Here is a 17,082-nt window from a genome sequence, read left to right as displayed (position 1 = left end):
GCAGGCTTGTCCCCGCCCCTTTAAAAACTGCACATTCTTGAGAAGGAGTCTGTTTTATTCCCAAACAGCCTGTAAAATGAATCCAGCCGGAACCACGCCGACAGAACCGAGCTCAGTTGCATTTTCTGGATCTTCTTTGTTTTGAGCTGTCGGTGTTCTTCATATATACTTTGTCATCCGTTAGATCACAAAAAAGTTTATTATTCGTATGCATGTGGCTATTATTTTTGTTAGGTTTTTTACGCGATAAAAGTTTTAACCTCTGGAAAGACAACTACCAGGAAAATATGTTCGAAATGCTCTTTTTTTCCTGTATGTTTTTAACTAAATTCTTCATACTAATAAAGTCGGCAAAGATCAGTTAAATCTGCCAAATCCAGGGTTTGGCTTAGTTTTTGCCAGTGAACTAAACTTCCTGGTCCATCGCTGCCTTTCCGTGGCCATTGGTGATATTGAAGGTTGTCACGGTGATAGCCGGCGTGGAGATGCTGTAGGACAGGGATCACCAACTATCCCGCAGGTATTGGATGTGTCCCTGCAGCTAAACACCTGATTCAAATTAATGGCTTATTTACAATCTTGTGTAGAACTTAACAAGCAGTTGGAGATCTATTTTACTTAAAACAGGCGTTGGTGTAGGAAACTAAAGTGATTTCATTGTGCACTTTCACTTCAGACAACATTCAAACGTTTTAATTTCCCCCCAAATACTGGCTCAGCTTAGTAAAATATAGGGTGCAGATTTTTAAGACTTCATAATGGAGACACATAAGCAGAGAAAATCAACATATTTAAATACAGTATTTAAAACAAGCAGTTATGACAAAAAAAAGTACAGTTGATTCCAACTACAATCTTAGATCAGCGTTTTGCTGATATCCACTGAAACTACAGTTAGTACCAGCTGATGTATGGGAGACAACCATAATATATCTTTTTATTTAAAGCGGCAGAATGCTGTTTTGGCAACCCTTTTATTCTCCTAACATACATGAGATAATAGACACAAAAATGAAGGGGAAAAAAATCCACAAAGTTTGGATTCTTGGTTTTATTGAAGCCAGGGGTCTAAAACAATTTTCTTATCTTTGTCGGCATAAGAAGCTTGAATCCACGGCAGCTTAAGAGGCTACAGAACTGTGTTAAAGACATACAATCAAATTTCTGAATTAATCCAGGACACACACACAAAAAAAAAAGCAGCCAGCCACGTGCCTAAAATGTCTTGATATCCTGAATACAAAAGGACTGGAAGCAGAAGCTTAAAGTCTCATAAAGATGTAGACTGTCAATAGTGGTTGAAGGCATTTCAGTTAAGGTGTATAGAGGCAGTTGCGTTCAATTAATATATGAGTACAAAGTTATCAATAAAGGGAGCAACTTCTAATTTCTAAAATGAGCGAGTGCACACACCAAGCAGTGTGAGAGCACTCCATTCCACTCAGATAAATGCCAAATTCAACAAGTGAGGGCAATTAATCATCCAACACAAATCAGAGGGGGACATTTAAAATTTTAAACCAAGTTGAGAAAGATAATACCATAATTTCATAACAAAGAGATGCTTTGTTTGAATGTAAACAATAGGGCAATTCATAGGCAACTAGAAAAAAAAATAAAAAAAAATAACCTGAAAATTATTTTTACATCTACTTCAAGATGTCCAAAACATCCAGAGGAAAAGTGATTACTAGAGGACTTAAATATACAATGTCACCAACAGAAATAGGTAATTCCATAGTTAACCACCCAGGTATCTTTCATAACATCAGTGGCTAATGCAGATAGATTTTTCTTTAATTCCTTTCCATTACTACATGTTCTAAAAAGGCAAATGAAATCTGTATCTTTAACTGTAGCAAAAGGGAACCGAGTGTCCAAGGAAAAGTGCTCGCTTCAACATGTGGCATGTCTGTTTGAGATTGCTCAAAAATTGTGCTTCGTCCACTTTGACAGACCTTCAGGTGCACATTCCACCCAGTCACAAAACATAAAACAGTAAGAGCTTCATTTTAATCAAAGTACATAATAACAGTTAAGTAGCATCATCCTGACAATGTATAAAGCAGAATGTACACCAATAAGGTCTTCTTGTTTTTCCCTTACAGAAAATGTTATTTTAAAGTGAATTTAAACCCTGTTGGCAACACGTTTCTATACCAGTTTGTAATTGTTAAGTCCAAGTTACAGCATCAAGTTTCATTGTATTTTTTTTTCATCCTGCTGAAACTCCAGACGTAATCGAGCACATTAAGCCATTTCTAGAAGTTTATAGGGTGTCATCACACGTTAAAGGCAGGTCTGATGTGTGGAATGCAAGGACTCCATGCAAGAGTAGGACAAAGAAAATGGCCACTGGTTAATCTTATGGAAGACTAAAAAATACAAATGCAGAAAATAGTGACTAATATGCATCTTTGGTTCAGTGTTCCAATTCACTCCTGTTTATTTTTTCCTTTTTGCTATTATTTAAATAGCAAAGAGCTGTTCTCTTCACACTTGCCATCAATTCTGTAAAAGCCACTCTACAATGTATCCATAGGATTAAGTAGGGCCTTTCATATGGAGTTAACATTGAAAGTGTACACTTAATTCATCTCGATTATGGTGTCAAACTAGAAATATAACAGATTATTTGATATGGTACAGTATAACTGTTGTAATTAAAACATAACAGAAATGACAAGACAATCAAGCAACCCCTTAAAGACACAAAGTAGGAGCATTCCTGTGAAGGCAGGGTGCCTAGTGTGACAAACTGTAAGCTGTACATTGAAGGCAAGGTTGTCATTTTAAATGGGCAATAAAGCAACAAATAAACTGAAAAAGGTCAAAAGAGGTTTCCTCTACTGGGATGTTTCTACAGCTACTTCACGTAGAAACTGGGAATGTTTTAACTGACATGCGGAGTACAATGTTGATAAAAACATGAAACTGAAGGAGGAAAAGTGCTGTCAAACACTGATGATATATCTGCTTGTTTTGTTCTAACCACAGCAAAGAATTGTGTGTATTTTGGCTGCAAACGAGTGGTTTCAACCACAGTAGGTCTTGGGGACAAAAAAGCTCCATGTTTTTTTTTTTTTTTTTTTTTTTTTTTTTTTTTTTCCTTGATTTCAGCAGCCAATACAGTTTCTATGAAGGCATTCAATCCATTAAACCCCATCAACTAGGCCACAGAAATCTTATTTCTCAAAAACAGACCACAGGCTTGTTGTACATTATCAAAAATGTAAAATAAAATAAATTATTTGGATGACGAGAAGTGAACAAAAACCTTTTTAAGCGGTGGTTCTACAGTGCATTTCCTCTAGTGTAGACAAGCACCTCTACTACGACACAAACAACTAACCTGTGCGAGGCACTTAGGAGTTATAGTAGGAAAGATGCTGCCCAGCCTCCCCTCTACATATACACACCTGTAGCTAAAGAAGCAATTCAGATGCAGCCTCTAAGCCTGTCAAATCCCAACTAGTCTCATTTAGTAAAGAAGTCATTTTCACAATTTGGACAGTTATGCGTTTCATACAAAATCAAGTTAACCTGAATATTGTCTTTTTTTTTTGCATTTATATTTACATAATCCTCCGAGATGACTAGGGCAAATGATATGCTATCAGCTATCAGGACTGTTTTTTTATTAGTGTCATGATGTCAGTGGCTTTTTAAACATGTTACGTGATACAGATAAATTTTTCCTTAAACCAAGAAATGGTGCACAAAATAAAATAAAAAGGAGGACCTTTGTATAAATACATAAGTATTATCTTAATATTTAAATGTTTAAATACCTTTCCAATCACAACCAAATTCCTTCCATGAGATGAGCTGAAGCAGAAGCTACAGGACCAGTATGTAACTCATGAAATCCATGAGGACAGCGTTTTTACCCCAGAAATGGGGGACCTGTAGTCCGGCGCATCAGCCTGACTGCCAGGGAGTGTGCACACATTTCGATAAACTGACATCCCTCAGAAAATAACATTTACAGTGGAAGAGAAGACAGAAATGAAGCCAGGCCTTCACTGCTTCTCATCGCATTAACACTTCCATGTCTCTTCCCATCTCACCTAAAACATCTGATAGCATCTGAAGCTCATTCTGTGAAACCACTGTGTGCTGACTGATAAAGGTGTTGGGAATTTGGTCTTTTTTTTTTTTTTTTTTTTTTTTAAATGCTCACACGTACATATATATTTCCAGAGTAATAACGCAGAGGACGATGCAGCTGTTTTTGTTGCCTTCACGCTTCGTTCTCCGTCTGCGGTATGTTGTTAGCTGAAACCATGGAGTCTTGCTTGCGAGTCATCCTGTCCAATTCAGCCTGGACGTCAGTCAAACCCGGCTTCTGCCCTTGAAAAAGAGAGGACACAAAGCCCAAAGGTAATCTCCTGTAGCTTCTGTGTGTGCTCATAAATAACAGGTTTTTGTGGCCAGCAAGCAGACGATAGGAGTTTGGATGGTAATGCGCTCCCATGCTGGTTATTGGCGGTTTGCTTCCACAGTTGACACACATGCAAAACTCATCAGACAAAACAACATGTACACATGCATTATCCTTTCAACTGGGTCACAGAGATGTTACCAGTGCTCAGTGCTGGAACAAAAGGTTCATGTCAGTGGTTTCTGGCAGAGAGATGAGTTACGCAACAGCTTCTCCAGCTGTGTGCATCCAGACATTGCAGCATTTGATTTTGTTATATCAGATATAACAAAATGAAAAACAAATAAGTTAAAGCTGAAAATATGAACTGCTGATGTCAATAACAGATGATGTAACTATAAAAAAAAAAAAAATAGCTGAGCAAGAGAGCTGTGGGATATGAAATGGTGTAAGAGACTGTTTACATGCAGGAGCTTTTAGTATATACAGGCCTGTCACAAGTTGCCTTATCTGTGAGTTGTTCAGTGACGAAGACAAGAAGAAGACACATTTTCTTTCCCCTCGCTTTAACCTTCTTAAATCAGACTGTAGAGGTAAAACTCCAGACAGCAAAATGGTCCAAAATTTCTAAGAATCAAAGTTCATGCACACAGCTGGTTCTCCATGACGGATCTCAAAGCTTTAAAAGCTGCAGTCAATGATTATTCTTTACTCGCTAGCGTTGCTTGGTTACCACGAGGGTGTCATTGTACCTTACAGTTAAGTGTACCATTTCTAACTTTAATGGTACAGTTATGTTTAAAAGAAAAAAAAACACATATGAAAAGATTGTTTTCGTAAAGGGTGCCACAGCAGGGAGGTTGCATGTGAGTGTGTAGATGGGCAGCACTTTCCCTGCTTGCTTTAGCTTCCCTGCTTGCTTAGTGACAAGACATGGCTGAAAATCTTAGTGCTGCTGCCAGCCACCAGCAATTTATGGATTATACTTTACCTAAAATGAAAGATGGAATCGTTTTACTAAGTTAGCCAACAGCAAATAAGTCCATGGACATCAAAAAGCCTCATCTGTGAAAGGTATTTACAAGCTTCACAGACCCAGGGAGCGAACACCAACAACTTGGCAGACTCGTACAAGGAATACCAGACTATCAGGAATATCAGACTAGCAAATATGGTAAATATGTAATTAAATTGTGACCTGCCCTCAAAAGTGAAATGTAAGTATGTGTCTCCAGCTCTGTCTGCTGTAGTTTTATTCATATCTGATATCTAAAGACAAAACCAAGAGTAGGAATGTCTGTAAACCACTAAGGCCCTGCTCAGTTCTTCACAGATTTTTCCAAAACAACTACCCCATTACCCTGTAATTGCTTTCCTCCAATCCTCATCCTCACCCTGGTATCTTTCATACCTAATAGGCTCATGAATATAGGATGGTCTCCTATTAGCACATGCATTTACATTGTTTTATCTTTTACTGTCAAAACTCCTGTGTGGATCCATTTGTTCTTGTTAAAACTGCTTGGTGGCTCTTCCCTATGTTACAGAAAATGAGGAAGAAGAAAAAACAAAACAAACTTGTTCTTGTTTGAGGAAGGTATTACAGTCCTAATTTGGGTATGATGTCAACATTATTTGTAAGTGCTTTGGTAAAAGAACAACTGCTAATATATATATGTATATATATATATATACACACACACACACGAGTTTTACCTGTTTTCTTGGCGGACCCTTGAACTCCAGCTCCAACAGCTCCAGATCCTGGGCTTCCTGGGGCTCCGGTCTTTTTACTCAACAGACTGTTGAAGAAGTTGGCCAGCACTCCCTCATTTGCAGCACCAGCTGCTGAACAAAAAAAAACATTATGAAACTAGAAGCACTCAGAGAGCACAGATCTCGGCCAGGCCATTGTAATTTTGTGCCAATGATTGCAGGCATTAATTTTGAGTTAGAAACATTAATGGCAACATTATCCCCATACTAAAGAATCCTGTAAAAAGTCGTCCTGGATCCAGGTAAACCCTAAAATCTTATCACTTGTTCCTTATTACATTACTGAAATTTCCAGAAAATTTAATCAAAATCCATTTACAACTGTTTGAGTTATGTTGCTAACAGACACAAATCAACGCCACCGAATACAAGACCTGGTGGAAGTAAAGATGTTTTTATGAGTAGCAATAGGCCACAACATTTAATGACGGCATTTCAAGTTACCTTGTTAAAATTAGGCTACTGATCAATAAAAAAAAAATCTTGTGCAAATGTATAAAAACTTAATATCAATTTATAATTCCCAATTAGCACTTTTGCATATCTTCAATTACATCTTTAGAAATTTATATTCATATGTTGAATCTTGAATCTATAATCCCATCTGTCTGATTTGAATAAAAAGGGACAGTCTACAAAATGTTCTTCAACAAGGATAAAAAATGCTGATAACTTGCTTCAAAGAGACACTTCAAGATCAGATCTTTCACAACATTAAGGGATTTGAAAAACAAAATATGATATTTTAACCTCAGAACCGATGTCAAAATTACATATTGTATAGTAAAGGATGAACACATAAGTCCATTTTTATTGTGCTCGGTTAGAGTACTCTCTGACTATATTTAATAAAAATGTTCTACAAACAGGAGACTGCTGAATTAAATGTTCCAGTGTAACCACTGGGAGGCAGTATACCACCACTTTTTAAAAATAAACTAAACCAACAGGAATCTAATTTGTTATGGAGCACAGTTATTTTATTTAATAGTTGATCGGGACATCAGCCAGTCTAGGTAGTACAGGAACAATAATAAGATTATATAAAAACAATAATAAGATCTGAAAAAATACCCTCTCTAACCTTTCATGTTGGGGTCAGGCTTTTTGACAGCAGCCATCGGTGAGCTGGTGATGGTTGGTTGGCCGGCACGACCTGCAGGCCTGGGAGACCCCGAGGTTGTCCGTCCAGGAGACTCCTGAAACACACACATGCAGTTTAATTTGTCAAAAAAAATAAATAAAAATTCCTACATTCGTGAGACCATAACACACTTACTGTTGCTCCTCTTGTTGGCGTGGCTGGCTGCTTTGCTAACAAAGACTGCAAAAAAAAAAAAAAAAACTTTTTAAGAAGAGTCACTTCCAACAACAGGTCTTTTTTTTTTTTTATCTCTCTAGCTTTACATTTTTTTGGGTGGACCAAACACATTACCAACATATAAACAAGCATAAGAAATAAGCAAAGGTAAGATTTAAGATGTATACAAAAGGAAGGAAACTTTGTAGTAAAAAAAAAAAAAGTTTTAAACCCCACTTCTAAAATAAAAAGCTGAATTAATGTTATTAGTAATGTGGTAGTTTCAGATAATTTGAATACCAATGCAATGTATATATAAAAACATGTAACATGGATAAAAAAAAAAGTGCATACCTGAAAATGTCATAGAATATGAAGTTGTTTTTTTGTTTTTTTTTTTTAGATACCATATGGTGCTCCTACCTGCTATGACGCTGTCTCAATTTCATTTTAGGATAACGTTTTTATACTCAAACTTTAGGATCTGCCTATAAAATCTCAAAGTATTTTTCAACCATTCATTCCTTCCTACTGCCAAAAAATAAAATTTGAATTAGCAGATTATTACCCCAGCATGCAACGCTTCACATTTTCTATTCACTTCTGTTGCCATAATAATGACCTTTTAATATTCTGTTTAACGCTATGTAGTTCAATCAGGTAGTGACAGCTTGGCTTATTTTAGAGTAAAAAAATAAACCTAATATGTCTGGGGTCAGGAAGCGACAGACTGACACTTACCTGCTGCTTCATCAGGAATACCTGCTCATCTTCTGCATTTATTTCTTTGTCATGAACCAACTGATGAGAAACAAAGAGAAGGTCAAGTATAAATAGCAATAAAGTTTTACCACTGCTTTAATGTTGCATTGTCAACCATAACATTATCTTGTTTGCAAGCATTTACCTTTCGTACTGGAGGCTTTGTGACAAAATCTTCAAATGGATCTTCTGGTCTGATCGTTGTGAGGTTTTCATGCAAAATTCCGATTTTCTTCTCATTATCCCATCCTGACGGACTGAAGAGGATGGAGACAACTGTTCAAGTACAGTCTAAGTGTAGTATGTGGTTGTATAATAGGGTTTACCACAAACTGAAGGAAAATGGGGATTACAATATTATTTGGCATAAACAGTACAAAATTAATTCTGGGGTAGCCATGAATGAAAAATATGCTAATGTCTAGCTTTACTCACATGAACACTGCATCTTTCTCCACCACCAAGGCAGGTGTGACGAACTGAAAGTCATACATCTTGTGTACAATATATTTGTAAAGCAGATCCAGGTTCTTCTCTTCTTTGACTGAAGTATAGATCAGGCCAGCTCCATCTGTTGTAGTTAGTTAAAGGAGTAATTGCAGTAACGTCAGATAGTTAATGACAAAAACAGTCATAGGGGAAAAAAAACTGCTCTAGTACAACCACTTTCTCTTTAAAAAAGGTCTTAATGATTACATTGAATGTCATCTATAAATGACAAACCATAATGCATTAGAAGGATACATTGTAAGCAAAATCGCCTGATGTAGGACTGGATGAAATCAAAGTGCTCCTCTCTGAAGTCATGCTCCTTCTCTAGAACGCTGACAGCATCACACTGAAAGAGTTACAGTTAAAGAGATGGGAAATTGTTATTTAGTAAAAACAGACCACATAGCATCTGAGAGAGCCATAGGTCCATCAATACACTAACACCTGAGGGCTTTTAGGCTCCAAATGAATCAACAAAGTTCTCCACATAGTCTACTTGGGATAGTTAAGGGCCACAGGTGGTACCGTTTAGTACCTTCATCCTCCTCTTCCATAGCCATGCTTTAGTAATATATGTAGGATGTGGGTTTAAAGGCTAAATTAATTTTTCTACATTAATGCTGTTTATATAGTAGTGCTTGGAATAGGTTTACCACAGTATTCCTTTGCCCATGTGGTTGTAACAGTGAATGGCAGCTCTTGATACATTTTCTAAGAAATCAAAGATCACAGGGGTTTAACTTCGGCTTATTTTCTTTTCCTTTATACACTGACATTCCTCCAGATTGCTTCAATAGCTTTTACTGTAAAGGGAGAAATATGCAAATTCGTCCAAAGTTTTCTTTAAAGAACATTTAGATTATTTTCTCACACATCTGTTGACCAGCTGGAGATCCTCTGTCCACTTAGCTCCATCAAAGACTCAGCCTTTTATGGATGCTGCTTTCGTACCAAATCACAGCAATTACATATTTATGACAACTGAGTGAAATAATATATAATTACTTAATTTAAACTTATTTACTACCCCATTCTAATTTTTTTTCCTTTTCTTTTTTTTTCATGTGTTGGGGTCATAAATGCAAAAAAATTGATTGAAATTAACTAATTGAATGAAGTTGACAACAAAAAGCATGAAATATCTCAAGGTTTTTTTTTGTTTTTTTTTACTTTGGGATACAACTGAAAAGAAGTTAACAGACCAAAGTTTTCTTGTTATTTCCGTCTACCTAACCTAGCAGGGACCATTTAGGAATTGTATAACGATAGGAGGCTCTTGGTGGAGATTGTCATGTGTACTGTTGACTGAGCTTTCATTGCTAGAAGGAGAATTGGTGAGAGTACCAGGGACATAGAAAAAATAAATAAAAACATGATGAATACCACATAATAACTATGAAAAACACTTTTTTTAGAGAAAGACAGCGGAATTAATAATAAAAAAAGCCACATTCTCTAGTCATAGATAACATGTGACACTGTTGATTTTCCAGCACTAGGTTTTCCCAGAGAGATTAAAAAGCAAATATAAACGTAACATTTTGCCAGAAGATATAATCAAAAGGCGTTCTCTGTATCATCTCATCACACCAAGAGGCTGATTACTCCTGGAACTAACATGCATCTCAGGTAATCGACACACAAACAGAGATCCAAGTGCTTCAAATTACAATGTATTAACATACATCTGCACTCGTGTCTCCAGTGACCATGTGATCAGATGTCACTTCCCCACTCTAACAAATAAACGCATAGCCAGCAGGACTTGATAATCGATTTTATCAGTTATCAATTATTCGGAGATTGCCTTTTATGACTGATTTTATATGCATCACCAATCTCTTCATGGGCTTCCTCAGTTAACAGTGAGCTTAGCTCTCCTCTTGCTCATATCCCACAGACACACATGCATGCATACACACAAAGCTAAACACAACAACTAACAAGGAGCCCATTCTCAAAACGACACTGTGTCATTAGTTATTTGGAACTGGTTTAGTTTTGCGACCTCAGACTTGGAACAAGTAACGAAGCATTGCTAAATCTATTTAAAGACCATTTCTATCGAAGGTGGAAGCTCAACCAATTAATTTCGACACCTCAATAGGTATGCCACAGAGTGGTAGAAACAACTGCGTTCAAGTGAGCCGACATTAAACTGGCTAGGTTTTCAGCATATATTGTTTCGTATTGGAAACCAAAGGTTATAATAAAGCCTGACGACAAAATTAGGTTGTGAAAGCTGTTGATTAAGTCATCAGAGCTGAGGAAGCCCATAGAGAAAGTTAGTGATGCATATTAAACCAGTCATGAAAGGCAAAATTGAAGTAATCACATAAGTAATAGTGGGTAACAAACAACAGATGAACATCAATAATGTACCTACAAAAATAAAGTAAAATGAGCAAGAAAATATATGCAGAATTAAGCTTTTGAATCTTATGAAGACTCCATTGTGACCCATCTGTGTAGAAATGCGGCGCAAAGTCTGACAATCTGAACCCACAAGTAGAAGTAACTTTACTGTCTGCAATATACCCATTTGCAAAGAGTAAATTACAATGTGCAACAATGCATAAGAAAGAAAAAAAATGTATATTATGCAACGGCATAAACTCAGATTTACCCCCCCCCCCCCGTCTCCTCTTTTTTGGTGTCTTTGTTATAACATAGTATTGGTCACAGAACAGAAACAGAGACAGCTTTGACAGACTGGTGAAAGTAGTACCTTTGTGCAAACTATTAGCACCGGAATGCCCAGGTTGTGTGTGAGTACGTTGTCCCCAAGCGGCAGAACGATGGCCTCATCTTCCCCCGATGTCGGGGCTCGTCGTGGAGAGGATGGAATGGCGTCCTCTGGTTCTGTGTACTCTTGGAAAGCTTTTACCACTGGTGGTGAGGATGGGGGAGTATAGAGAGTGCATAGTTCAAATAAACCATAAAACATTTATTCAGTTTCCTTTGAAATCAATCTCATCTTCTAACTTTTATGATTAAAAATCCTGTCTAGTGGAACAGGTGAACAAGGAACCTATATATATTTTTCTCTGACATTTGCATGTTAAATTGTTATTTTATGCCATATTCTTCTTATTTATTTAATTTATTGAAGAAATGTGAATAATTAAAGATGAACTCGTTTGATTTGTAAAGGAACAAATAAAAACCTGAAATGACAATTTTCATGAAAATTTTACTAAAGCCTCATCTCTCCCCAAATAAACTTAGGTGCCTTAGGTAACAGAACATAAAGTTTAAAAGAAATCAGTTTTTTTTGTCCTCTATAGAACAGTCACTTGTGACCTGGATAGCATCTTTGCTGAATGTGCTGAGAAACCTACAGATTCTGTAAGAACGAGAAACCTGGTGCATTTTTAACACTGTGCAATTTCAGACTGTGTCCCTGAGAAAATCTGGTCCCTGACACCATAAAGCATCCCATAACTGAGCAGAAGCAGTTCTAATCCATACACTTGAAATAAACAGCTTCTTCCTGCTAACTTCCCAAATCTAGGTGTCGCCGCCAATTGTAATGTAGAACCAGCGGGATCAAACAGAACTATTCTACATTTCCACAGTTACATAACAGGTCTTGGGTGAAAGGTGGAAAAAAGATAAATAAATGGCATTCCTGACTCTCTTGCAGTGCTGGCCCGGCTGTCCTGCTGTTTTCAAAGCTGCTGTGGAAAGTTGGGGGGTGGGAGGTCATAAGCAGGAAGCTCTGGCCTACTTCCTCAGGAGCATTAAGAATGCAGTTGGAGAACAGCCCACAAAGCCAGATTGGCTTGTCATTGAGTCAAACCCTTTACTTTGAGACATGGAATTTATTTTTCTTCTTACACGGGGCTAAACTGGTGTTCTAAGCTAGCTAAAAGAAAACCCTGCTTGGAATACAGAATTACACAAATCCAGTGAATATGCATAAAAAAATTCTAAAGTATATACTCAACGGCACAAGAGTCACTACTGCAGGCCCATTTAACACCATGTTCATAAAAACGTGAGTCAAGTTCATATGTCTACATAGAATAGAAATACTTTATTAATCCCTTTGGAGAGTCCTCAGGGAAATTTGGGGTGTATGAGTTTAATTTAACAGTCATGTCATGTAGTCCTTTCTTACTCATTTTGGACATGAATTTAGGTAAATAAGGAAATGTATTGAACAAAAACACAACAAGAACCCAGTCTAATTAGGAAGGAACAAAAACAGCATTCACCTACATATATGTACGTAAATGTGTCTTTTTCATTGGTCAAGGAGAAAAAAAAACTGCAAGAAACATATGTTAATGTGAGCGTTTCATAATGGTGTGAAGTTTACACTTGAGCAGTGTCTGCGGAAGATGGGACTTGTGCCAACCCTCAGAGTAGCTTATACAGATGCTTTAATGTTTGGTTTTATTGTGATTTGAACATACGGAAGGCAAACATCTGAATCTGATTACAGAGGATGCATTTAGATTGTCACTTAAATAAAGTGACAATGCCAGATAGACTTTGACCTATCAAGACCTACTTATCTGTTCTATAAACAAAGGTGAGGCAAAAAGGCATCAGCACTCACCCTCCTTTAAATAAAATACAAGCTGAAGTACTGAAACTGTACCTCAACTAGGACATATTCCATGTAAAAACAACAAAAATGACAAGAAAATCTGAAGCTCAACTTGAACTGTGGTAAAAGGAATCTTTTCTAACCAGCTACCGGTCAAATGTGAAACTTTAATTTTCTTGCTACTACAACAGAAGTCCAACATGTTTGTACTGTTGCTAAAATAATCCCTGTATAATCACTACCAAGAAGTCAGAGTGAAATATTTCTCTTTATAACATGTAGTCAGGCAGCAGTATGTTGATCCTGTAATTTGACTCGAGTCGACTTCAGACATCCAGCCTACTTTTAGTTCCAGCAACGCAGCAGACAGAATGTCCGGCCCACTGACTGAATTCAGACCAAGTTTACTTCCTTTCTGTTCTCTGGCGCTCTCAATTGGAAGGAGGCAACCATGATGCAAGACGCTTGCAAGACTCCCTGGACAAAAGCCATTCACACACATATGCACTACGTAATCCAAGTCTGACCAATGTGCTGCAGATACTGCAGTGGGCATTCTGAAAGATGCTTTATCTGGTCCACATGCCTCAACTAAATTTAAAGTTTGACCATATGAATGTTTTTTTTTTTAAGAAAAAGAGAAAAGATAAAATGAAATGAGACTATCAACACATCTACTATAAGCAAATAAGATCAGTGAATCTAGGTTAAAATGTGAACCACTGCTTGGCAACACTACCATTTAGCATATGTTGATAAGGTCAAATTAACCTGAAAAAATAGCCGTTTATGCAAGAAATGATTTCAGACTTATAAGCAAAAAACAGCAACTTGGGGAGAATATAGGAACCTTTAAAAAAAAAAAAAAAAAAAAAAAAAAAGAGAAAGAGAGACCCTGCAGGCTGAACTAAGCAGCCAGAAAAGCAATGATGTTTCCAAACACAAAAGATCAGTTCATAAGCAAGAGATGACCAATTCTAAAATTAACAGAACAACATCTCAGTGCATCACACGCATTGATCTGCAGAACTCGCCTCCAGCCAGAGCACACAGCTGAGGATCATGGGCCTCTCTGATGATGACCTAGAATCATCCATGACAATGTGTAATGTTATACAGCGCTTGCCTTCCATGCTGCACATTAACCAAGCACTTCTTTTATCCCCAGTAGCCAGTCAGCAAGGAGCCTTGGTCTTATTATGCAACACTCACATTGCTTCCACCCTGGGATACTTCAGGCACCTTTACTGTTGGCAGTTCTATTTAAGCCATCTCCAAACAGAGAACATGTATGTGACCTACCAGTCAAAGGTTTGACTACATTTTCCCATTTGACTAGTACTTCATGTAAAGTTTTCATTAACATTTTGGATAACAAGGGAAAAAAATTTCACTAAAATTTTCCACTGATCAAATTCAACTTAGTTCTCAGTCTTGATATTTTTCATCATGATTTTCTGTTGTTGATAATCTGATTAAAAAGATCTAAGAACACTCCTGCACTGTACAATAAGATGAGAAATTTTAGCAGCAGATTAAAGCTCTTGGTGACACCAGGGTTTCACCATCTAGCTAAATACAATAGAAACAGAAACTTAGACAAGCGCTTCATTTTCCAAATGAAAGTCTTGTCCATTACCAGTATTTTTATGAACTAAGGTGTACTTAGCTGAATATCCATTTTGCTACCATCAAAGTATTTAAATATAAGCATTACTTACTCCTCTTCTCCATTTCTCTCATGTCTTCTGGGGAAATTTTGAGCTTGTCCACATGGTCACGAAGCACACTGGCCCACTTCTGCAATGACTCCATAATGGTCCAGGGCCGTGACATGTCCGCAACAAACACAGCTAGGCAGTCAGGTAGTGACTTAGCTGTCACAGCAAACTTAAGAAGGCCTTTGTGGTATAGGTCTCCATCCAGGATCCACACATTACAGCGAGAAAGGTCTGCATTGGAATGAAAAAAGGTAGGAAAACAAAAGACAAAATGTAGTTGCAAGTTACAGTTTTTATTTTTATTTATTTACTTTATTAAAGGCTGCTCAAGTCATAGCAGGCAAACTCACCATCTCGGTCTTCATCATGGACATTTAAGTAAAGATACTCCAGTCCCCTTCCCTTCTTGTTGTGTTCAGCTCCTTGAAGTTTGGCCATAAGTGTTGTTTTTCCTGAGCCATCCTCACCTGCAAGACATTTAATGCACATGTCATTCGTAGCTGAAGTAGGCATGGTAATACTGATCATTTCTAACATCAGTAGCTATTCTATAATGCTAAATAAAGAAAAGCGTTTACAAAAAGTATCTAACTGGCATAATATTGGTTCTTGAGTTTCTTGGGGTGCAGCCTAACTACTAGGTTGGTGTTTTCCAAGTACAGTTCAGAACAATATCTCACAGAGGTCTTAAAATTCAAGTGATTATTGTCTTAAAACCTTGAAGCAAACCAAGATCTCAAGTACAGAGAGGACTACAATGTCTTATTCATATGTCCCTGATAGAAAAGCAAAGTCTCTTACAGTTTAATAAGGCTAACCTCAATAAATATGACCCATCCCAACCTGACTTCTCAGGATTGTGTTTATCATGTTATGATACCAAAAATGTGAGGTTAAGAAGATAATTCTACAAACTTTGAAAAACAGAAAGAGTTATTTGTGCAGTGATTCAATTTTGCCAGCTCATAATGGTTTTAATGCTTGCCCTCCATTCCCCTCAGGGATAACCATCACAAATACACTGCAGAAAGTTTCACAGGTGTAATAATCCAACAAATACTCACCAAATACCAAGATGTTTTTTCCTGATGGCAATTTTGAACTCGACCTAGTTGAAACCTCACTTAGAATTGAAGACCTAGAAGAAGGAATAGAACATCAGTAACAGGTAGCTGTCCTTTGGAAATCAGATTGACTGTCAAGAAGCATCAACGACCCAATCCCCTGAACAGAAGCTGCTGTCGGAGCAGTAACTGCTCCAAAACGTTGCAGGTTGCATACTTTACTGAGGTCAGGCAACCCCACTAATATTACTGAAGCTGACCCAGAGATGAGCCCACGACTACACACAAAAAACAGGAAATGATTGTTCAACAGCAGACTGGTTATTTATTTAAATAATTATAATAATCTGAATTTATGCAATACGTCAAGTTAAGACTATCCTAACAGTGTGATCCCTGGGGATACACATGACATAATCATTAAATAAATAATAATAACAATAATAATGAAAAACTTTCTGTCCGTTCTTGTTAGCTAACTGTATCTCCCATAAAACAGCTATCTAAGGCTCTTGTCTCTGCATAAACTGTCAAAGCCCTTAGTAATATGGACGACTACTTGAAACCTTGCTGGATCCCCCCAAAAAATCCTTAATAAAAGATAAATCACCACTGAACTATCTAAGCTTGTTAATTGAAACTCAGCGAAAGGTAATCAGCAGTTGCCCGGTTAGCTGACGTTAGCCGATTTGCTAGCACAAGTAACGTTAGCACACTGACCACACAGCTTCAGTTAGTGCTAAGGTTACTGCTAGCCGGGCCGGCGGTGTATGATAGGAAACCACCGGCAGTGACAAAGCAGAACCATGACGACTGTGCTTTTCCTGCAACGGCCTCGACTGACAAGAAGCCTTAAAAGAACATCGCAACTTGCCAAAGGTTTTGTCCTTCTTCGTCTTCGTTGTTATTGTCGCCTGACCCGGCTGCACCCGGGAGCTGTTTCTCCAGAACGGGAGCCATCTTCTCTTTCTACACCCACAAAGGCAAGGCCCTGCTGCTTGGGAACCACTAGCGCCGCCTTTATC

The 17,082-nt window shown here is 37.5% G+C and overlaps 1 protein-coding gene across 4 annotated transcripts; it reads right to left on the bottom strand.

Annotated features, from left to right (window-relative positions):
• Positions 1-3,051: 3,051 nt before the first annotated feature.
• Positions 3,052-17,082, bottom strand: dync1li2 (dynein, cytoplasmic 1, light intermediate chain 2). Of its 4 annotated transcripts, none has more exons than XM_041984117.1 (13): positions 16,932-17,082; positions 16,058-16,131; positions 15,344-15,460; positions 14,994-15,224; positions 11,443-11,603; positions 8,967-9,060; positions 8,658-8,793; positions 8,368-8,479; positions 8,202-8,261; positions 7,440-7,484; positions 7,245-7,359; positions 6,101-6,232; positions 3,052-4,894 (listed from the first exon to the last, which is right to left on the bottom strand). In XM_041984117.1, exons 1-13 carry the CDS (start codon positions 17,015-17,017, stop codon positions 4,845-4,847), a joined length of 1,413 nt encoding a protein of 470 aa, XP_041840051.1. In that variant the 5' UTR covers positions 17,018-17,082; the 3' UTR covers positions 3,052-4,844. The 4 variants fall into 4 exon arrangements, with proteins under 4 accessions (XP_041840051.1, XP_041838431.1, XP_041840754.1 ...); XM_041982497.1 differs by having other exon boundaries at positions 3,052-4,353; positions 16,932-17,081; XM_041984820.1 differs by having other exon boundaries at positions 3,052-4,348; positions 16,932-17,081.

The sequence above is a fragment of the Melanotaenia boesemani genome, chromosome 1 (genome assembly GCF_017639745.1).
Source record: "Melanotaenia boesemani isolate fMelBoe1 chromosome 1, fMelBoe1.pri, whole genome shotgun sequence".
Lineage (NCBI taxonomy): Eukaryota > Metazoa > Chordata > Actinopteri > Atheriniformes > Melanotaeniidae > Melanotaenia > Melanotaenia boesemani.
The sequence above is the reverse complement of the archived record's forward strand: the minus strand, read 5'-3'. Positions and strand labels throughout refer to the sequence as shown.